The 23,011-nt window shown below is 45.4% G+C and overlaps 1 protein-coding gene across 1 annotated transcript; it reads left to right on the forward strand.

Annotated features, from left to right (window-relative positions):
• The first annotated feature begins 5,130 nt into the window (after positions 1-5,130).
• Positions 5,131-7,373, forward strand: LOC134047471 (intraflagellar transport protein 70B-like). The gene has a single exon (XM_062498628.1). The coding sequence runs from the start codon at positions 5,131-5,133 to the stop codon at positions 7,129-7,131; it is 2,001 nt and encodes a 666-aa protein (XP_062354612.1). The 3' UTR covers positions 7,132-7,373.
• The last annotated feature ends 15,638 nt before the right edge of the window (positions 7,374-23,011 follow it).

Consider the following 23,011-nt stretch of genomic DNA (forward strand, 5'->3'; position numbering starts at 1 on the left):
ATATAATTTCCAGTTTAAATTAGCATTTTGAAACAGTGGCTAGGTAGAGTATCATCACACTGGACTGACTACCCCTTACTCTCTCACAGTTCTTCCAGTACAATTTGAAATGCATTATTACTGCAGGTAGCACAGCACTAGTCAAGGCTCACGTGTCAACATCTGTGGTAAAGGTGTCCCTAAAAATCTAACCAAGTATGACAGGTCACAAAAACAAACATGTCTCTGTGTGATGACCCTAGTATTACCTGACAGTTGGTCTCCTTCCATTAGTGCCAAGATTACTAATGCAGCATACCTGTGATCTGTGATTCCAGGGTGCTTTCTCTGCTGCATGACCAGACACAAGAGGACTCATATTGCAGTGCCTGCGAGTGCCCATTCATAGGGGAAAAAAAAGCCTTTGTACTCCATGAAAAATGGGACTCTAGGGTTGTCTGGCAGCAGAAATTAAAACTGAATTCAGCTTAGTTTTACACCTGTGCCAAACTCCATTTACTTCAGTGGAATTACCTTGAACTGGCACCAACTTAATGGAAATCAGAGCCTGGCCCAGCTGACCAGATGCTAAAAGAGCTTTCTTCCTTTCTAAGGAAACAGAGTTGTTAGAGACTCAGAAGAGCTGACCACATCTATCTGACAATCAAACAGAAGCAACAAATCTGCTGATCCCTTCTTTAAAAGAAACACAACAAAACAAAACTGTTCCGTGCTTCTAATGATGTGTAGGAGAATAGCTGGAAATTCAGTAGCTTTGAGAGCCAATCTGCTAGTGCACAACTGAACCACATCACTCTAGCAGAAGGAAGCAGGGAAGGAGCAGAAATGCAAACTGCACAGCAGTGAGTACATGCACCAAATGGAAATGTTTCTGCTGCTCTTTTACCACTTCCTTCTTCCCTGAATAAAGCCAGATGCAGTTTAGTAAGCAGCAAGCCATACAACACGTACTTTATGGGAAAAACAGCTACTAGAAACCGACAGTACTGCTGGCAGGTACACACGGCTTTCCTCAATTTTGATATTGCATACTGCTAAGTATAACATAATTTATAATGCGTACCCTACAGCCTCCCTGAAGGTTGAGTCTCCCCTCATTTCCTCTCCTTTTTATTTGCTTCAGTGCACTGTTGCCCATGGCAACACCCACTGGCAGGGATGGGGACTCGGCAGCACCGCAGCCTGACACACAGCTGAAGCCCTAACAATGTCAACCATCAATCAAGTGACTGTTTGTAATTGCCTCCATCCATTTCTCCTGTCTTTTGGTATCTTTGCCATTGTGGGTCAAAATTCAGAAACTGCTGACTAATGTTATGGTTCTGTTCCTCCATCACAAGGAAGAAAATGAGAGGACACGGGTTGATCTTATCAAATTGTTCTCAGGCAAAATGAAGCAAGCCTAGTGAAACTGGGGGGCCCAGTAGTGTATCTCAGAACAGCATTAGGTCTCTGAAAGTCATATAGCTCAATCTTTGAAAAAAAAACAAGCAGCTAAACAAACAAAAACTTTATCTTCCTTTTCTAAGACTTAGCTTAGAAAACAAAAAACAGAAAAAGATGATTCTTTGTGGAAGCATGTAGTACAGTAAACATATTTCAAGTCTATTATACTTTAAGATTGTGGGAAATACTTTTTAACTACTGCTTCTAAATTTGGTGATCAGAAATTGTATCTGCTTTTCATTATTTCTGAGAGGGAAACAATTTCTCAGTATTTCAGTTACTTCTGCCAAATTTTCTGAGATATGCACAAGAGCCATGATTGTGTAGGTTATTTAATCTCATTCTCTGTCTTTTACTTGCTTCCCTGCCTGCTGAACAAGGAGAAATTAAAAAAATCTCTAATATTTTGAGTGCATATAAAACACGGGTCCACAAGAGGCAAGGACAAATCAAGAGAGCACATGGAGAACACAACTGTTACCCTGGACAGTGCTGCTTGGCCTTTTTCCTTGAGATGCCCAGCACATCAGCAAAAGACAAGTCACCATTTCTTTGCCCCAGCTGTAAGTGGAAATCTGGCCTTGAATGAGGCCTCTAGCATTTACAATTTCAGTGCTAAAATTTGATGGGTACATGGACTGTCCATAGGACACCCAGAAGTGCCTCAGGTTGTTTGTGGCAATGCCTTTTTTCTAGGTGTCCTACTGCCTCGTGCCAGCTGCAGCCTGAATTCAGTCAGATTTCCAGGCCCATTAATTACTGGCCTTAAAGTCTCACAACAGCCAGGCAGCAGCCTTAATTTTGTCACCAGAAAATACTCACAAGAAGATCTAGGTCTTCATCCCCATCCTCAAAGGCAGTTCAGGCCAAACAGTAATTTCACTCAGGATTCCCACCTGTGAAACCGCTTACCAAAATCACCCTTTCCTCGCAAAAAAAAAATGAAACCCAAACAAAACAATAATTTTAAAAAAACACCACCATAAATGTTCTACAATTGCAAAGGCTGATCAGGAAGGAGCTTGATTTCAAATCCTGCTTGATTTCGAGCAGGCTTCTGAACTGCAGGTGCATCTGCCCTGCCAGCTGGTGGCGAGTAACAAGGATGGGCTTGTCTCCTGCCCTTCTGCCAAAGCCCCTTTCATGTGCTCAGCAAGAATACAATGATGCCCACTGGGTACAGCCCAAATTTTGGCTTCACTCCTGGGAGGGGCATGGGACAGACAGGCTTTGGTGGAGGAGCTCAGGTCTTGTACGTGCATGCACCCCCTTGGACTAAAGTGCTCCCCTGAAAGACAACACTGTGACCCCACCAGAAAACCAAAGAAAGTTCAAGGCAAGGAGGTACCTACCCCCTGGGGTAGAGGGTCTCCTGTGGTTGAGACAGAAGAACCTGCCAAGAACAGCATGTCCAAAAGGTGTCTTTGGCCATAGGTCAAGTAATGAAACCAGACAACTCCCTCCCAGCCCAGGACCTAGAGACAAATAAGAACAGCTTCATAATGTGATGGAGATGCAGATTCTGCTTGTCAGGACGTGGTTTTGCTCCTGCTCTAAAGCAGAGCTGCACAAGGTCAGGAAGCAGTAGCTCAGAGATTTAAACTGGATGCCTCACATGGCAGGTGGGCACAGAACTCTCCACACAGCTCTGTCTCAGCCAACCCCTACTATTTACAGGGCCAGGGTCTCACCAAGAATGTCAGTTGTATGTTTTGTAACCACAGCATAGACAAGTATGTTTCATTTTAGCTCAGATATTTCTTCAGATGGTGTCATTGGCACAGCAGCTGCATTTTTCTGGTCTGGGGACCTTGCTAATTGCTCCTTCTTAGAGTGCACTGCAATCTTATAATGTGCCTGTAGTTACCCACAAAGCCAATACTAGTACTCACAAATCATTTTTGAAGACTGCAACCAGTAGTGCCTAATGCAATTTGTAATATTTAGATTAATTCGTTCTAGTGGAAAAAGCAGGAGTGTTTCAGTCTACAGGCCAATTACTTATTTTCCCTTTATAAAATTAAAACCATTTTAGTTCCTGATAAGGCATTTGTGCACTAAGTGAAATTTTAAAACAGGTTTATTTCAAAGATACATAAAACATACTAACAGGCACTTCAATACCTAGAGTGTTATGGGCAAGAAACTACAGAGCAAGAAGAGCTCTTTTACCAGCTTTTTCAAAGGAAGTTTTCAAAGAGTAAAATCATGTGAATGGTTTCTAACATAGCAATGAAGTGGGATGTATAATCCACTGAACTGAGATGCCCCATAGATTCCCATCGCTGGACTGTGCCACTGTTGGAATACAACCTGTATATTGCTTGCTAACTTTTCTTTCTTGGATTACTTTCTATTTAATTATAAATTTTTAAGCATGTTGGCCATTGCATCTTTCAGTTTTCTGGGGAATACCATTATAAACCTTTGCCTGTGGGAGACAGCTGACAGACACACAGAAATACCATGTCTGTTCTAAGGCAAGTGAATCCCAGATACTTGCAAAATGTGTAACTTAAAATACTTCTGCATCTTTTTCCCCTTCTTTTTTTTCTGAATATTAAACAATTATTGTTTTGCTTAGTAAATCAAACTGTGCTGGTTCAGCTTTCTAAGCATGCTTTTGAAATTAGCAACTTGGGTTTACTGGTCTTTAAAAAAATAAATCATTTTAATGGCTTGCTATGATTTTCTTTTTATTATTATTACTTTTCTTTGAAACTTGTTGGGATCAACCAGAGCTGCATCTATCAATTACTGAATCACACAAATAGAAGATCCTGAAAACATGCAATACTGAGTGGCCCAGATACGATTTTTGACACACAACTTTGCAGCACTCATTCCTGGGGGCAAACCAAACTCCTTCACTGGATATGCTTCACATTAGTCTGGAATGACCAGAAACCAGATCTGTCTGGTGACCCTAAGGGAGCTACTCACTTGTACAGAAATTACATCATACAGTCTGTGGTCTAGAGTATCACTTGTCAGTAGAAATGCCATGGGGGGAAAGAAGTCCTGCCAAAGCAGTGTTATATTTTTGAGTAAGCTGGAATTCCTTCTACTTTTGAAAGCTGCAGGAAAGCTGTCAGATTGCGCCAAGGTGCAGACATACTTCCTGTCATCCACCAGCCATAACCAACTTTGGATCTTGATGGGCTGTAAAGGAGGTGTTTCATGTTGACAAAGCACAAGACAGAAGTCTAATGCTTCCTGCCCCGCGAGACGTCTTTAGCTTAGAGCCTGCTTTTACACCACTTACTGCTTAAAGAAACACAGCATTTAGAAATACAGGAGGTGATTTTTACTCTTTATTCCTCCCAGCTGCACGAGATCCTGAAATGAGGGAAACATTCTGGCCCAGGCAGCGATCTCAGGAGGCTCCAGCTCTTTGCGGCAGCTCGGAACCGGCCCTGCACAGGCCGTGTCAGTGCTCGGGACACGGGCGCAGGGAAGGGAGCGAAGGAGAGCGGACAGACGCAGCGGACGCGGCTCCGCTGCCGGAACCAGCTCCCAGTGGCGGCAGTGCGGCCGGTCAGGCCCGGGGACGCCACATCCCCGCCACATCCCCGCTTCCGGGGCAGCGCCCGCCCTCACGGGAGCACTTCCGCCCCGCCGGCGCCGTTGCCATGGCAGCGAGGGCCCCGCTTCCGCCCCGCCGCGGTCGTGCCGGGGCCCGCCATGGAGGCCGCGCCGGTGCCCGACGGGCAGCACACGGCCGTGGTGTACGGGCTCATCGGCGGCGGGCGCTTCGCGGAGGCGGTGTCGCTGCTGAACCGCGGGCTGCAGAAAAGCTGCCGCTCCCGGGGCTGCCTGTCGCTGCTGGGCTACTGCCACTACCAGCTGCAGGAGTTCGCGGCGGCCGCCGAGTTCTACGAGCAGCTGGTGGCGCTGCACCCGCAGCTGCTGCCGTACCGCCTGTGCCATGCGCAGGCCCTCTACAAGGCCGGGCTGTTCTCCGAGGCCCTGCGCGTCGTCAGCCCGCTGCTGGACGTCCCCGCCTTCCACCGCCGGGCCCTGCGCCTCCAGGCCGCTGTCCACTACGCCCAGGGCGACCTCCCGGCTGCCCAGAGCCTGGTGGAGGAGGAGCTCGCCACCGCTGCTGATGGCGGCTCCGGAGCGGCCGAGGACCCTTCGGAGCGGGCCGATGCCGAGGTCAACCTGGGCTGCCTGCTGTACCGGCAGGGCCGACACGAAGAGGCCAGCAGCAAGTTTGCCGGTGCCATGCAAGTGTTGGGGTACTGCCCGGAGCTGTCCTACAACATGGCACTGTGCTCCTACGCAGCCAAGCAGTACCATTCTGCCCTCAAGTACATCTCCGACATCATCAAGCGCGGCATCCAGCAGCACCCAGAGCTCAACGTGGGCATGACAACCGAGGGCATCGATGTCCGCAGCGTGGGCAACACGCTGCTCCTGCACCGCACGGCCCTGGTGGAGGCCTTCAACCTCAAGGCGGCCATCGAGTACCAGCTGCGCAACGTGCGAGCGGCGCAGGAAGCGCTCACGGATATGCCGCCGAGGGCCGAGGAAGAGCTGGACCCTGTCACGCTGCACAACCAAGCACTCATGAACATGGACAGCCAGCCCACTGATGGGTTTGGGAAGCTGCAGTTTCTTCTCCTACAGAACCTCTATCCACCAGAAACTTTTGGTAACTTGCTGCTTCTCTATTGCAAGCATCAATACTACGACCTGGCAGCTGATGTGCTTGCAGAGAATGCCCATCTGACTTACAAACTGCTCACACCTTATCTGTACAACTTCTTGGATGCCATTATTACTTGTCAGACTGCCCCTGAGGAGGCTTTCCACAAGCTAGATGATTCAGCAGGGACAATTACTGAGCAGCTGAGAAAGCTCACAAAACAGGTACAGGAAGCTAGGCAAAACTGGGATGATGAAGCCCTAAAAAAGGCAATTAATGAGTATGATGAGACTCTGGATAAATATGTACCTGTCTTGATGGCGCAGGCAAAGATTTACTGGGACATGAAGAACTACACAATGGTAGAAAAGATCTTCCAGAAATCAGTGGAGTTCTGCAAGGAACATGAGGTGTGGAAGCTCAATGTGGCTCACGTGCTCTTCATGCAGGAGAACAAGTATAAAGAGGCTATTAGCTTCTATGAGCCAATAGTTAAAAAGCACTACAGCAACATTCTGGACGTCAGTGCCATTGTGTTAGCAAACCTCTGCGTTTCCTACATCCTGACAAGCCAGAACGAGGATGCAGAGGAACTAATGAGGAAGATTGAGAAGGCAGAAGAGCAGCTGTCTTATGATCATCCTGATAAAAATACCTACCATCTTTGCATTGTCAATTTAGTCATTGGTACCCTCTACTGTGTGAAGGGAAACTATGATTTCGGTATTTCAAGGATCATTAAAAGCCTGGAGCCGTATAACAAAAAACTGAGCACGGACACGTGGTATTATGCTAAGCGGTGTTTCCTGTCCTTGCTGGAGAACATGTCCAAGCACATGATCATGCTGCGTGACACTGTGATTGAGGAGTGCCTGCAGTTTCTGAAGCAATGTGAACAGTATGGAAGAAACATCCCAGCTGTCATTGAGCACCCCCTTGAAGAGAGTGGGACACACAGTGGGAAAAACACAGTCACCTATGAAGCCAGGCTTTTGAGGGCACTGATGTATAAGATCACTGGGTGGGCTGAGTAAATGTTGTTATCATACACCAGAAATTAGAACTTTGTTCTTGTGCTTGTGAGGTAATGCTAACCCTCCCAGAAATCTCTGAAGATTTTCTGCTGTATTTTAACAACTTTCAGTAGAAAATAGAATATTTTCATGAAATCAAGCTGTACCAGCTAACTAGGAGCATTCTCAGTGACCAGTCATGTTAAATAAAACTTAAGATGTGTTGACCAATAATGTAATTATAGAAATACCACAGAGTTTTCACCCATAAGATAATATTTAATCCTTCTGAAATTTTGATCAAGTTTCCTTGGTTGACATTTGAAAAAAATTTGTTATGTGTCTCTTCTAGGACAGAATTTGAAGAAACTGTTGTTTTAATTCTCTAATTTGTCTATATGTGAAACATTTCTTCCTTCTGCTTTTCCAAAGGTATTTTTAATATGTTGCAGATCATGTTGACAGTGTCTTTAAACACAAGAAATGGCTCTATATTAAAATATCAGTTCTACAAACATAAATATTTCCTTTTGCTAATTCATTAATAGTGCACGAGTGTTCCAGAAAATTCTAACTAATACAGGGACTGGGAATAAATTCCATTAAGGTTGTATTAGGATGATACCTCAGTAAAATTTGTTATGACAACTGGCTTCAGAGACACTGTTCAGTGCTGCCCCTCAGAGTCCCAGTGCCCACAGCATCTGGGTGGCAGCTGTGGCCCTGCAATCCTGTTTGGTAGTAAGGGCTTATGTAGTAATTCAGTCCTCCATGTGCAGCCCCTCCAATCTAAATCTGGTAAGATACCTGTGAATCTGAAATTACATTCTTTTTCATTTTTCTTAAAGAAAAACCCATTGCAACTTCATTTCATGCAAGGCTTACAACCTGTACCGTTGGGTGGAAGAAACCTGCTTATGAGTTTTCCTCCTTGTGTTACACTCTTCCTGTACCACTCAACACTTCTCCAAAACCCTGCTTATTTGCTTAATTCCTTTACTTGTAATTTTCTTCACCCTGGCATCACTCAATATATTTTCCACAACAGTCTTCCCATCCCTTTTCAAACATAGGTGTTCCACAGTGAAGTGTGACCAAAATGCCTTCCACTGTTTCTATGCAGTCTGGTTCTCTGCTCCATGGCTGCTCTCCTTTTTGTATATTCTGCCCTTTGAAGCAATGTGTTAGTTGAAGTTTTTAAAATAAGGATCAAAAATCCATGGCTTTAATTCATTTGCTTACCTTTGATACTGGCTCCCTGAAGAACTGTCCTGAGGGAATTTTGGAATCGGGCTGCATGTCCTTCAGAATCCAGTTTCTATGCTGTGGTTTACCTGGAAAGAAAGAGAACAGCATTTTTGAAGCTTTGAAGCTATTATAAAGGAATAGAATAATTAATTCTTCCAGAGAGTTAATTTATATAGAACTGTACAGGCCCACAATCATTTCAACACAGAGAAAGTCAACTCTTTGCTGGGGGAGAAACCTGGCAGGGCAGAGCATATCATGTGCTGCTAAAGGAAATGCTGTGGGTTAGGTAATGCTACGGTTTACCCTAAACGTCCTATAACAGTTAATTAAAATCAAATTTAACAGTGTTAAGAATGGAAAAATGTTCTAGAGAGACTAGAGAGCAGGCAGGCAATGCAGCAAGGTGTCCCAGACAGGGCCTCCATAGCTCATCACTAGGCCATTAAGCCCCTGATTATTGTGATATTAAATATTTCCCACAACTGTTTCCCCATGGGGAGGAGACCTGTGATTTCAAATTTTGTTCACCTCCATGAAGCACAGCAGCAGGCTGTAAAGCATGTCTCTAATTTACAGTGCAACTGTATTATATATTATGCAGCATAAACAGCATGACCTTTAAAAAAAAGTTTTTAAAAAGTCGCACCACATAACAGCATCTGAAGTGCAGTAATAGGCAATGCCCTTTATTTAATATTCATTGTGCGTTTTCTGTAAAAGTCACCGGACATTTAAAAAAAAAAAATCACTTTGCAGATCCGTGCCCGTGCAAATGTTGAATGCCCTCTAATGGAGAGCAGTTCGAATACTCATACGCTCTTGGTTTTCCATACAGCCAGAGCACGGCTTTTTCATCAGGGCTTTCATCATCCTGCTGCCGGGATTTGCAGCCCCAATGCAGCATCCCTTCCTCGGCTCCCGTGCCCACAGGGGTGCACTGCGAACGGGCAGAGGCAGCAGGGCCCGCCGGCTGCGGCACACACTGCCCACTGCAGCCTGCCGCGAAGGCACCGTGGCACGGGCTGGGGACGGACGTGAGCCATGCTCCCAATGGAAAACATGTCCCCGGAAAAGCCTGTGGAATTCTGCAAGCTGTGGCTGTTTTAGAAGATAGGGCTAGAGGGCAGTCGGCATTTGCTTCATCCTGTTACATCCCAACAAAACTGCCGGAGCAACGTTTTTCCTGTTCTTCCCTTTTCCTGCTGTTTTTATGTGCTTTTCCTCAGGGAGTATGCTGTGTCCACAGACAACCCAGGGCTTCTGAGCAGGTTGGGTGATGCTGAAGACAAGGACCTCAACGTGGAGAGGCCTCTACTGCTGAAAGAAGAGGGAGAAGTGGCAGAGCTGAGGTACAAGCAGGAGGAAGATGATGCCTGGGACAAAGCACCTCCTCCTCTGCTGCATCTCTGCAGATGCATCTGTGTGGAGTCTCCTCTCCATTCCAGCAGCATTTTCCACCCTGTCCACCATGGCCTCTTCCTCAGCCATAGCACCCAACCTTCCCACGGCAGTGACATGCTGGGGCAGACTCGTTTTGTCCTGGAGAGGTGCCTACCCACCTGCTCTGTGCCCAGAACTGAGGCCTGCACTCATGTGGCTGACATCTTTTGCAGCGCAGGACTGTTGCTTCCTCCAGTGGCAAGAATGCGTTTATAGCATCTCCCACTGCAGAGCACTTCGGTCATGAAAAATATATAAATGTTACAACCACTTTTATTACCATCTTTATACCACATTTAATGTTATCACTATGTGACTTACACACAAAATACATTTTTAAAGGAAAGCACATACATTTTTATTTAGAGAGAAAGGAAGATAGCAAGTAACAGTTTATGCTCCCTATACATATAGTAAAATCTGTCTAAATTGATGCCCTAAGCCAGCAGAGTCCTTTTGTTCTAAAAAAATATCAAAAAACACAACCCAGAAACATCTGACCATATTGCCAGGGCCTGCAATGGGCAAACAGCTGCAGATAAGATCAGATTCCTAAGCAAGAGCCTCTGTTGGTTTGTTTGTTTTTTATTGGGAGCAAGGGGAAAACTGTTGCAGCATCAGTGTCTGAAAGATAAGCAGCACAAGATGCTTCTCATATACATCATCACTATACCAAAGCTAGTCTCTAGGATTTTACTTGCACTAATAGCCTCTTTTGCATCTTGTCCTTACAGGACATCTTGTGAAATGTTCTTGTCCTCAAAACTTGCAAGGGCTTGACACCCATGTTGTAGGTGGCAAGCAGTAATCACGGTACACATTGCACAAGGAAGGCCTCACACCAGCCTTCTGACAGCAGCCCACCTGCACTGCAGGGGCAGGAGAGGCACAAAGGGCCTGAGACATAATTTACTTCATGCCCCACCTTAGATCCCCTTGGTGCTCAGATCTCCATCAAATGTCTGCTAACACCATCAGCACAACACAGGTAGTGAATGCCAGAGACCCTTGTGATCACAGTCAGAGCTGATCAAAAAATTTCTGTAATCAAGGGGTGGCTGACTTCATGGTAAGACAGAGAAAAAAAGGTGAGACAGCAGAGTCTTCCTATACAGTGCTGGGAGGAGCATGATGGCTGACTTCCTTGGGAGAGTTGTGTATACTTCTACTGGGTAAGCAAGCCCCTTTTAGCAGATGAACAAGGGGAGGGATGTTATTTCTCTAAAAATAGTGAAGTTAAATACAAGAATGAAAGCTCATCTTCACAGCCCATTCCACAATATCTTACTGACACATCCTATTTTAGAAGCCTGAGCCCAAAACTTCCACAGATCCATATTGACTTTAGCTTCCAGCAAAGGCAGAAGAGTCTAAGCCTGAAAAATTCAGATTTGGAACACTAATGTGAAAATGTGGCTGTGTGGGCTGAAAGATAAGCACTGAAAGATCCATCTCCTCCTCTCCATCAGGCTTCTCTTCCTTTATTTCTCTTTAACTTTCAGTAAATGAAATGCCTATATATTTTACAATTCTGCTAAAACCTGCTGCCTTCTTAAGGAGTGGGTATGGCCAGGACCATGCACATCTTCTTCATGTTTTTGAAGGTAGTGTATTTGGACCTCATTTGGACAACCCATCATACACAAAGAAGCAGTTTCTAAATTAAGTAAAATAAGCTTTAACTACCAACAAACTTTTAGGCTCTGTTTTCAGCAAAGCTTTTTTTGGTTGTTTTGTGGGGGGCTTTTTTTGCGGGTTTTTTTTGTGGTTTTTTTTGGTTTTTTTTTTTTGGCTGATGCTTTTCCATTAAGTAGAAAAATCGAGACATCTGGACTCATTTTCCTAAGAACATTTTGATTAGCATAATTTTCCTAGATCTTGCCTGAATTTAAACTAATAAAGCCTTAGAGCAGGCCTTGCCAAACCAAACCAATCAGCCCAGAATATTTCTATTTTTGAAGATCTTCCCCTAAATTCACTGTAGTTTATAGTCCAAACTGCAGGCCAGGAAAAGCAGTAAAAGAGTTCACATTTACTTCAATGAGTCTTAAATTGGCACCTTGGAAAACACCCATTTTCACGGACTACTATCTCAAGCTATCCAAGCGCAGCTTCTGCAAAATACTGGAATGCTACAACCCCAGTCTTATTCAATGACAAAACTCCTTGTTTCTACCCACTTACAATACTGCTTAGAAATCAGCTAACCCCGTGTTTCCCATGGTGCAGCTGCTGCACATTAAGAAAACATCACTGTTGCACATCGTGAAGCAGAAGCCGGCAGGGGATTCTGATCCTCCACCTGGACCCTGCCAGGCACAGCCCCTGCCAGCAAGCACGGAGCCGCCGTGGCTCCGAGCACAGGGATGAGCACTCCCAGCCACCTCGCACAGGACCAGCCCCGCAGCGCAGCCCCGGTCCCAGGAGATACCCGTGTCGCCACAGCCACCGCACCGGGAGCGGCTCGGAAAGGGAAATCGAAAACACCAGTGCCGCATTTTCTCTGGAACGTGGGAATCGTCACTCAGCATCACAAACTTTTAAACTTCCCGGGGTGAATGTAGGCTCTGGCTCGGAACGGTCTGAGCCTCTCGTGGCATTTTTGTCCTCTGCTGTGCACTTCCTCAATTTCAGCCATCCACTTCCCTGAATTTCAGCCTTTCTTGTTGCTTACCTTTTCCTTTCCCCAACTCTGGCCCTAGGACCCTTTCCAGCCTGTGTCACGAGCAGGAAACAGGTTGACGAACAGCTTTTTATGAGTCGGTTTTATTTTATAGCTCTCTTTCCCGTGGGAGAGGGCAGAGGGAGTTGGCGAACACTCAGATCCTGTTGGGTTGAACTGTTTACTAACAGCCGTTTTCCAAATTAAAATTAGCACAGCTCGGATTTTTCTGAGCTGCATTTCTCTGGTGCCTGCCTCAGAGCTCTTTGTGTGTCCCTGAGCTGATTCACGGCCGCTCACACGGCCGGCAAACAGGAACGCGAGAGCTCGACACGGCGTGTCGGGTTTTCGTGCTCTGACAATAGTATTTATCACTGCGGCTCCCACGCGGAGCAGGAGGAGATGGAGAAGCACCATCGGCGCTGAGGGACGGGGCATTCAGAGCGCCCATAAATCCTTTGCTCATCCCCTGCTGAGCAGCTCAAGCCACATGGCGTTTTTACAGCGTCCAGCGCCACACGCTCTGATGGCCGATCCGGCAGCAAAGCGCAGCCGGCACACCGACACCCCCCGCGCCGCTGCTCCGAATTTCCCCGAGGAAGCACCGGGAGCCGGGTCCCCGTTCAGCGGGAGCCGCGCCCCGGGTGACCCTTGCCGGGAACGGGGACGGGCCGCGCTGCCGGCGCAGGGTATCCCCCGACACAAAGGGGAGTGGAACCCGCGCTTCCCAGCCCACGGTAGAGCTCCCTGCGGCGCATGGCTAGGAGAAGGAATGGAGAAGGGAAGCCACAGCCGAGCGGTGAATGGCAACATCCCCGCTCCCTCGGGCACGGCGGTGGCCTGTCCTCGGCTCTCCAGGACATCCCCACTGCCCTATCCCCGCGTTTAGGAGGAGCAAGGCTGCACGGCCCTGCAGAGAGGCGCTTGAGCTGCCTCTCAGCATCAGCAGGGGGACAGCAATTTTGGGTACCAGCCCAGGGATTCAGGCAGTGCCATGCACCACCGCAGCCTCCTGCTCCCCTCTAGCACCTTCCAGGGAGTGCACATTGGAGAGGAGCCTGCCCTTCAGCAGCGCAGTCTGATCCTAGGCAGGTATTTGCTCAGTGCCGTGCACACCCGACCTCACCAGAGCGTCCCAGACTCGTGCCCGTGGCACCGCAGGGAGCGTCTGTTCACACACGGCAGCACCGCCCCATCCGCCTCTGCTGAGCGCTCGCAATTGTGTGCGAGGCAACAATCACCCTGCCTTTAGGGACGGGGAGCAGCCACAGCTTTTTACCCGGCATCACCGGGGCCACCTTCTTTTCTACCTCTCAGCCTGCGCAAGAATGTACGAGAGCTTCGGAGGGCATGAAATGCTGGTGACAAGACTCGGTAGCAGTGAAACAGTCAACAAAATACAAAGCTGTTAGAGCGGGATGGCGTCTCTGGGAAGGGAGATGCGGGAGCCCTGCCCTCTGCCTTTGTGCTCAATCCAGGGCAGAACGCGTAGAGACGCCTCCCTGATCTCGTGAAATGCCTGCCAGCGAGCATGTGTAATGTACTGTGAAATTTTTGTGACTTGCTAGGCTATAAAGCAGGTTATAGGAGAATTTAATAAAAAAAGGAAACCAGTTTATCTCTTTCTGATAATTTCTCTATGGCTTTAGGGTCTCATTCTAGCTTCCTCTCCATGCCTGGAGAGGTGATCCTAATATTCAGCATAAAATGTACAGATTCCCTGAAGGGAACTTGAAAGAAATTCTCTGCTTCAGATTCAAACCTGACAGTATATATCACATCAGGGGATCCCTTTTATCAGCAGGATATTCAGAAGGGATGAATGATTTACTCACATAATCTCTTAAACCTTTCACTTGCAGAGTCTGAGATAGAATTTATAGCATTTTTATCGTTTGTGCCCAGAAAAACCCTAGTAAAGTTCCTCTATGAAATCTGAAACCATACTCACTGATTTTCTAGCTGATGAAATTTCAAAGAAACATGTTTTTCTGTGGCAGAGTAACAGCAGGCCTATGCTTTGGCTTTGGTGTTTTCTCATGTTAGAGATCAGATAATTCCTCCCTGGCGAGACACATTAAATAGAAACCTCCCACCTTTTGCATTTGAAAACACTGAGGATGTGTATTAACCTCCCGTAATTTAAGACTGTACTGTATTTTGGAGAATCATTTTCTCTGCTTTCCATTTTTCAATTATATGCATATTTACACAAGAAACCTAAACAACCAATGCTTTCATTCTGAGTTTTAACCTAAGTAATTAGCTTTGCTTCCAGATGATGAGGAAAGCAACTTATGTGACAATACTTGCTTAATATTTCTGCCATGAAATTACTGCAGAAATGTAAACCAGAAATGTAGGCTGTGACATATTTCTCTTCCTAAAATATTTTTTGTGCCTGATATGTTCTCCCTTTTTCTGATGAAATTATAAACTGGATGAGTCCAGTTTCTTTGTCCTGTTGTACCAATAGAGTGCTATCATATTTTTTATTCTTCTAAAGTAATTCTTCAATTAGACTGGTGGAAATGAGCCCAGAATGAGAATGCAAAACATATCATCATCTCATTTGCTAACATTGTCTTTTTGTTTGTTGTTTGAACTCAGAACCATCAAGTCTCAATCTGTGCTGATACAAATTATATATATATATATGTATGTGTATATATATATATATATATATATATAATATGTAATAATACCAATATTTCTTAGGAGGTTCCAGGGGCAGGAGGCAAATGACCATGACTGGACTGGTAATCAACACATTGGAAACAACCAGAAATACAAACCAGAGCTACAAAACCTGAGATTTCATTTTAGCTGTTAGTGAATGTGTGCTCACCCCTGAGAAGGGGGTCGCTGGCTCTGAACTAACCAGAAGGCTGTCTGCAAACAGGGATGCAAATCTGGCAAGGGCTTCCCACCTCAGACCACATTTCTATCAAGCCCGCAGGGGGCCCCTCACCCCTACTGTTCTGCCTTACAGAGCTCCTGCACCAGCTGGGGCTTTGCTCAGTCGGGACACTGCTGACCCCCTGTGAGGGAGGGTCCTCACTGAGTGCTAAATTGTGCTCACATTCACCTAGTGCAAGCCCAAATACTTCTATGCAGTTCAGCAAAACAGAGTCAAATTTACACCAGCACAAGTGACAGCAGGATTTGGCCCTGTGGAGCAGGGTCTGTAAGGCCAGATCCTCCATGGGCATAAGTTAATTTGGCTCAGTTTGCATTTGCAGTGCCAAATTTACTTCTTTCCATTTAGTATGTGGCCAAAGGTCAAGTTAAGAAAATATTTCACTGTCATAATTATTCCCATGAAATCTAGAGCAGTTTGTATTTGGCAGCCAATGTCATTTCCTATGCCTTAAGAAGCTGGCATTAATTTCCTGACACTGAACAAAGACAGATTCATTTACCCATTTTTCTGACTGCCATTTTCTTCACCTTGTGTGTCTGAATCCCTGCAATCTGATACAGTCCTGGAGGAGCCTTCCGGGGCTCTACTACAGCACTAACAATAACCATATCTCCATTTAGAGTGAGGATTTGTGCTGGATTTCATTCAGGGAGAGTTTTACTTTAAACCTGGGGAGTAAGCCTGGCAACTATTCCTCCCGAGGGCTCTTTGCTGCTGCTGCTTCTGAAGCCCCGAGAGCCTGCCCGTCGTCATTAGAGAGCAGAGGCGGGGATCTCACAGGAGGGTGAGTCCAAGGCTGTCGCTGTGTGTCAGCCCGGCAGCTGGATAACGCATGGTGAGCAGCCCTTGGGATCAGCTTAGTGCTTCTGATACAGATCCTCCAGCACCTTCCCTCTCCCAGCACCCTGTGTATGCAGCAAACCTCCCAGGGAGAAGCACTCTGCCGTCTTTCCCATGTGAAATGAATCCCAGACTGGGAGCAGCCAAGCAGGAGCACTGACGGTAGCAAGGGCACTGGGATGGGATGGGATAAAGTCTTTAAGGGCTGCAGGGGAGCCCGGGTGCTCTTCTGTGCCTCCAAGGGACTGTTTTGGCTCTGCCTGCAAATGCAGTTGTAAACAGCCACCTCCTTTCTTTTTCACAGAAATATTTCAGTCCATGACATGTAGCTAATATCCTCAGCTGATGCTGGCTTGCCTGGCTCCCCTGAAGCAATGAATATTTATCCTGGTTGAGTACCAGCATACATTTCATATCCCTCTGATTATTGCTTACAGCTATTCCTGTTTGTTTTCCCATTGTACTCATGCAGTGTTTTCACCGTCATTTTCATTTCTTCTCCCATACGTTTTTTCAGATTTACACATTTTGAGTTCCCATCACAACTTTGCATTAATTTAAATTGGGCAGTGGCAAAATTACCTAAAGTGCATTTGTCCCATCCTGACACACAAAAAAACCCATCACCTCTTTCTGCTCCCTGCACAGAAAAAAAAAAAATCAAGCCAGATAATTCTGCACATCCATGGCAACAACATAGGCATGGTAACAGCAGGGTGGACCCTCCCACACCCTGGCCAGTGCTGCAGGATTTCAGTAAAATTTCCCATTTCTCAGGATATTAAGTTTGACTGCAAGGAAATCTAGACATCGTGTAATCTCACTGCAGCTTTGGAGCTAATAAAAACACATAAAACATGCCACAGCCTGAAAGCTTGCTCAGAGGCACATGTGTAGGTTTTGAAATAAGGACAAGTACAGCATGGGCGCAACGGGGCACAAAGAGCAAAGGAGGAAGACTCAAGTTATAGACAGCATAAGGAGGCCTAGCCCGTTGGAAAAATACAAATTTTCAAAAGCAGGGAAGGCCAACTCAGGTTTGGATCACGCAGTTGTCACACTGGCAGCTCAGCCATTGGTGCACGTGTGCTCCCCTTCACTCCTTTGTCCCCCCGAAGGGATTGCCCATGGCAGGGACACACCCAGGGGTGCCCTGAGTAAGAAAATGGCCCTCAGTGCAGTGAGCTGCAGCTCTTCTCCCTCCCCTGGGATAGGGAAGTGGGATCAGAACCATGCAGGCACCAAAGCTGGGTTCTGACCCCAGAAGGCTTTTAAGGATCATCTCGCCACCTCTGCCTTTTCGCTCACTAGCCCAAGGTCAGGAGTGAAGCAACTGTGGATGAAGCAACAGAGCCCTCAGGCCAAGATCTGCATGGCATGTAGGCACCTGAGCTTCCGGGTTCCAGCTTCCCAAATACCCATGGGAATCTGTGCCTAAGGATATGGCATGCTGAGACACCACCTCAAAGTGCACACCTGCAAGGCTGTCAGCCCCGTGCAGAGCAAGGAGCTGGCCAGGCTGTGGCCCCTGGGGCCAGGTAGCAGCATCCTGATACCTGCAGAGCAGCCCCTCACCTCCTGCTTTGGGCCTTGCAAATGGAATGCTGGCTTACTGGGATGCTGACAGTACATTTTAAATTACTCAGTTTATTGTCCATCTTAAACCCTCTCTTCTTCAATCCTTCAGCTGCGGGTTTGAAAACAGGCACTGTCATGAAACACAAATTGGGATTTGCTTATTCCCACACCTGTTCTGCTGTTTTATGCAACACAAGAGCCAATCTGACCAAAGGCATGACCACAACTGTGTAGCAGCAAAGCATCGAGGCAAAACACAAAGGGATGAGGAGAAGCATGGTTTCTATCAAACAACCTAAGCTCATGACCCATGAGAGAACTTCCTTACATGCTCAAGAAGCATAATATAGTCTCATCACACAGCTTGGGTGGACATCTGAATCTGAGATGGAGCTGTGTGAGACACAACACTCCCTGGGCATGGGTTGGTGGAAAGACACAGGGGTTAGAGGAGAACAAGCCTTGCAAGCCAGCAAGACCAAGTCAAGAGAATAGTACAGGCATTCTGAGTGGCTGGGATTTCCCTTGACTTTAGCAATGCTTGTACAGCTTGTCATGTCAGGACAGCCTCCCATACATATCTGGTCCCAGCAACCTTTTAATTGCTTTCTGAGGATTTTTTTTTTTAATGGGATAGCTTTCATCATGCAGCAATGGACACCCACCTCAGTTTTTATAGGGCCATTACAGCAGAAACTAACAGAGGTGTTGAGAAACCTTATGATTTTACGAAAGTTTTGTAAGTTTTATACCTCAGGGTAGATCTTATATTTTCTGTGCTCATTTGCAGTAAATAAATTTGATATCTCTTGCTTCACCCTGTACTTGGTCACTGATAGGAGCTTCTTTTGTCCCTTCTCTCCAGGAGGAAATTCCCAACTGGACACAGGCAATGATATGCTGGTTTAGATAAGAAAAATGGGTGCAGAGTGTATAATTCAGCTCTGAATCATAATGTCTTAAGGGTTTAGCGAGGAAATCTAATTGACACATATGAGTATTCAGGAGTTAAAACCATGTGGTGGGGGCTGTCTGGTGATTTTGCAGAGCTGCTGGCAGGAGCCGGGCTGAGGGAAATCCCCCTGGTGATTTGTAGTTTTGGAGAAGGAGGACCAGAGCTGCTGAACTGCCAGGAATTTGATTTCTGGCCACAGCTGTTTATTCCATCTAGTACTGTTCCCTCTCACAAGGCAAACCCACACCTTCTGAAGAGGCTGTAACACGCACTGCTTATTTTTACCACATCACAGAAACATCTGGCTTGGCTCTCCCCCTGTATTTTTAATGCTTGCCAGTTCTAACACTTCAGATATAAAACTTGCAGATCATCCTCTGCCTAGCTTTTGGATTTCAGTTTTGTTTTTCCCTAGCAATGGGACATGCCCCAGAGTATTTCTGAGGAGAGCAACTCTCAACAAGCGAGAAGTCCTTGGCTCTGTATGATATATGCCCTAGTTAAAGTAAACAATAACGTTCATATTTTCCTGTAGGCTGCATCAGAGCACTGGTCAACCATTCAGTAAGTAGCCCATATTTCTTATTGCAATTTATGGCCTTGAGATGGACAGGAGCTAATGCAAATGTCCTGGGCTTTTGTGAGGGATGGTGCAGGGCACATAATGGCTTTATAGTTACAAATGCTGAGCAGATACACAGTTCACTGATCTGTTAAGCACTTTTGAGATCATGCAGTGTTCAAAAAAATACTATGTACTTGTAAATGTCAAGAGGAGTTACTGATATTTATAGAAAAGAAACTGTTTTACTACTTCCAGTTCTGTGGAGCAAATATGCTGTGTACTTTAGGGTTCAGCTCCATCAGCCCAGTAGTTTCTGTGTGTATCGGATTTTTAAGGTCATAAATTGATTGGGGTGACCCCCAGCAATTCAGCCCCATGCCCGGGTCATTTAAAGCCCAAGGAAAGGCAAGTGACATTTAACGTTGGGAAAACAAGCAAAGCAAAGCAAAAGGAATATGGAGGTTTGTAATATGGCAATAAAAAACAAGGCATGTGCATTTCATCAGTTGGATTTCATAAAGAGCTTGATCTTGCAAGCTCTCTTTTGCAAAATACATGGGCGTAGGAATTTAGCATAGAACGCCAAAGAATTCACTAACAGGACTTGCCAAACATAGAAGTAAGGCAAGCAAGAAAAGAAGGGATCAAGTCTGACAATAAACACAACATTCTGGAAATTACAACTGTAATTTAATGCACCACATGGAAGGCTTTGCATTTTAATTTATCAGTTTCTTTTTAATTGACCAGATTAATTATTTCCACCTTGCCATTTGGCAGGTAGGTCACTGTTCTTTTTCACAGCATTAATGAACTAATTCCGTTCCCCCCACCATAATTAAAAGTGCTAGTTACAGGGACCACATTTATAAATTGGCTTGGCGCACAATAAAATTTACTCTTTATTAAAGAAAATATAACATCATTTCCCATGTCAAAAGGGATTTCTTTTCTTTGTATTTCTCCACCAGCAAAACCAGGACTAGAAAAAAAATCCCATCAACCCTGTACTTTTTAATCTGTTATAAAAATGGGTAAAATAAGATTACCAGCGAACTCCCAAACATCCACAAGTCTCCCTTGGGCACACCATGCTCAAGTAGAAATGTGAAAACAACTGAAGGCTCACATTACCAGTGTTTTATGCTCCAATCAAGGGCTCCCAGCATCAGGTCAAAAAGCAGGACTCGGCAGGATCCTGCTGCGTTAGCCCAGTTGCTCACTTTAAGAGGCTGGAGGAACATCAACACTTGTTCATTGCAACCAGTACAAGTAGTCAAACCCATTGGGGTGGGCTGATTTGGGGGCTGCCACACCTTCAAAAGCTCATCTTAATTCTTAACTTACTCTCTCAAACTACTTTTTGTGCTTTTCCCGGCTGTAAATGTCATAACCCAGCAAGCTCCCCTAGTGGAGCCCAGTTCAGTAGAAGCTTGATCTCACTGGCTGTACTGGCTAAAAATACACAGGATAAGACAGGAAAACTGGAGGAAGAAGGCTTTGTATAGGAGTAGGGCTGGACAGATACTACAAACAACTGCCTGAAAACATTATTTTGTATTTCTAATGAATTCACTACAGTCTGGCTGAAGGCTTTCTGTTTTGATGTTAGGCTCTTCCGAGTAGCAAATTTAGCTGTCTAAAAGACACCTAGAAATTGCATATGAGAGTCAAGTCCACAGGTAAACCTCATTTCAACACCTTCTGCCATCATTTCAACATCTTTTCATGTATGCGCTGGCACTGAAAATACCTGAAATTGTCCAGTCAGAAACTGGACAAAAATGTGTATTTTTAAAAGATTTATATGACCTAGCTGCAAGATTAAAAAAAAAATACTTGATATGTTAAATATGTTTCAGGAATGTGTCCCCCTGTGAATTCTTGTGCATGTGAGAGAACATGAATGTTTTCTTACCTAATCCCTTGCCTTTCTTTAGTGGCCAGGGTAGCTATCAGAGGGCTTGAAGAGGGGATGCAGAGTGAAGGAGAATTGTAAGGGTGGCAGAGAAAAGGGAAACCAAAGGGCTAAGATAAAGTCAGGGGGTGCCAAAGAGAGTTAGAAACCAAGTGCTGGCCTGGGAAAATAAGTATCCCAGTCCCCAAAATTACAGCTGCCCAAGGACAAATGCAGCTGACAGCCCTCATCCCTTATTGCTCTGGTGTGTGCATCTGAAGCCCAGCTGTCACAAAACATGGTTTTCTCTCAACAGATTGCATTTTTTCCCCCCACAAAGAAATAGGCAAATATTTAAACCTGCAAAACAGCCTTAGGACTCAGTCTCTGTGCATCTGGGAGAGTGAGATTAATTCAACAGGATTGTGAATAAAAATACAGCAACTGGTATTTCTAATTCCATTTCTCAGTGGAAAGCTTCTAGTAACAGCTAATAACTAAGTCATACTAATCAACTCAGTGACAAAGCCTCTAAAGTATGTAATATAACATAGTTTCTGATTTTTTTTTTAATCGAACCTACATGTTGCAATCTCCTACTCTGCAGTCATAAAACTTTATAGTCTTCTCTTTTGTCTACTGAGATTTCAGGTGTTTAACCACTGAGTTCCACCCAAACAAAGTCTGTAGTAACAATAATGCTATCCATGTGCTGCAGTAAATGAGCATTTCAGCTTTGCTGGTAGTGACAGCTTTTACATACCCAGGCAAGCAGAATTCTGCCCTCTGTCTGTGTAACTTCACTGCAATGTTCATGGCTGTCAGTGGAGTTACTTCTGATTTACTTCAGTGCAACTGAGGAAAGAGTTTGACCCAGTTTGACTATACTTATGGAAGGAAGCCTAGAGAACAGTGTCTGTTCTTGTTTAAAGTGCAGGAGGAATTCCAGCATTGCTGAAGGAAAGCATGCAAGCCAAGACTGCAGCCAGCAGCACCGTTGCTATGGCACACCATCCTCAGGATGTTCTTAAAAATGCCTGAAAGTTTGGTACCTTGCCCACTGTACCTGGGGGACCAAGGCATGCTAAAGCATTTATGTTAAATGACTTTTCAATTCAACTCTGACCCAGAGGCACCTCTGGAGAGACTGGGTGGAGGAGGAGGAACAGCGGATGGGAATCTGAAACAATTAAAGCTATTCCATGCTTCCCTAGTCCGTGAACTGCCTCGTATCATGTTGAAGCCAGGAAAGTTTGGCAATAAAAACACAGCAGTTCAATTACAAAAACTCTTAAGGCACAGGAATGTAACAAAACTAGGGAATCACCTAAACTCATTACTAGTCCAGACTGGCCAGCGCTGCTACAGTGATAAACAGTCATTACAAAAGCCTGTAATTTATTTTCCGTGACTTATCTTGCAAGAATGGTCAAGGGATCCTTCTAGCAAGCAGGGTCCCATTATCCATGGGGAAATTGTCACTTGCTAAAGTTCTGCACTCTGGATCCCCTTTGGGTAGTAATAGACACCAGTCACAGCACTCAGTGCTATTATGCATCATTGCAGCCCCTGCTAGAACAGATCCAGTCAAAGGCAGCACTTTCAATCAAATAACTTCTTTGAGGAGTTCGGAACATGATCATAAACATTTCTTTAAGGTTAAAACTGTGCTCTGGCTCTAGCAAATGGCAAAAAACCCCAAACAAACTAAGAAGTAACAAACAGAGCTAGATACTTTCAAGGTAACAATGCAGAGAGAAGGAAAATGGAGCCAATCTGGAACTGCACAA

This window comes from Cinclus cinclus, chromosome 9 (genome assembly GCF_963662255.1).
Source record: "Cinclus cinclus chromosome 9, bCinCin1.1, whole genome shotgun sequence".
In the NCBI taxonomy this organism is placed as follows: Eukaryota; Metazoa; Chordata; class Aves; order Passeriformes; family Cinclidae; genus Cinclus; species Cinclus cinclus.

Bases quoted from the DNA above. Each gene is read 5' to 3' on its own strand.
- LOC134047471 (XM_062498628.1), top strand. From the start codon at position 5,131: ATGGAGGCCGCGCCGGTGCCCGACGGGCAGCACACGGCCGTGGTGTAC.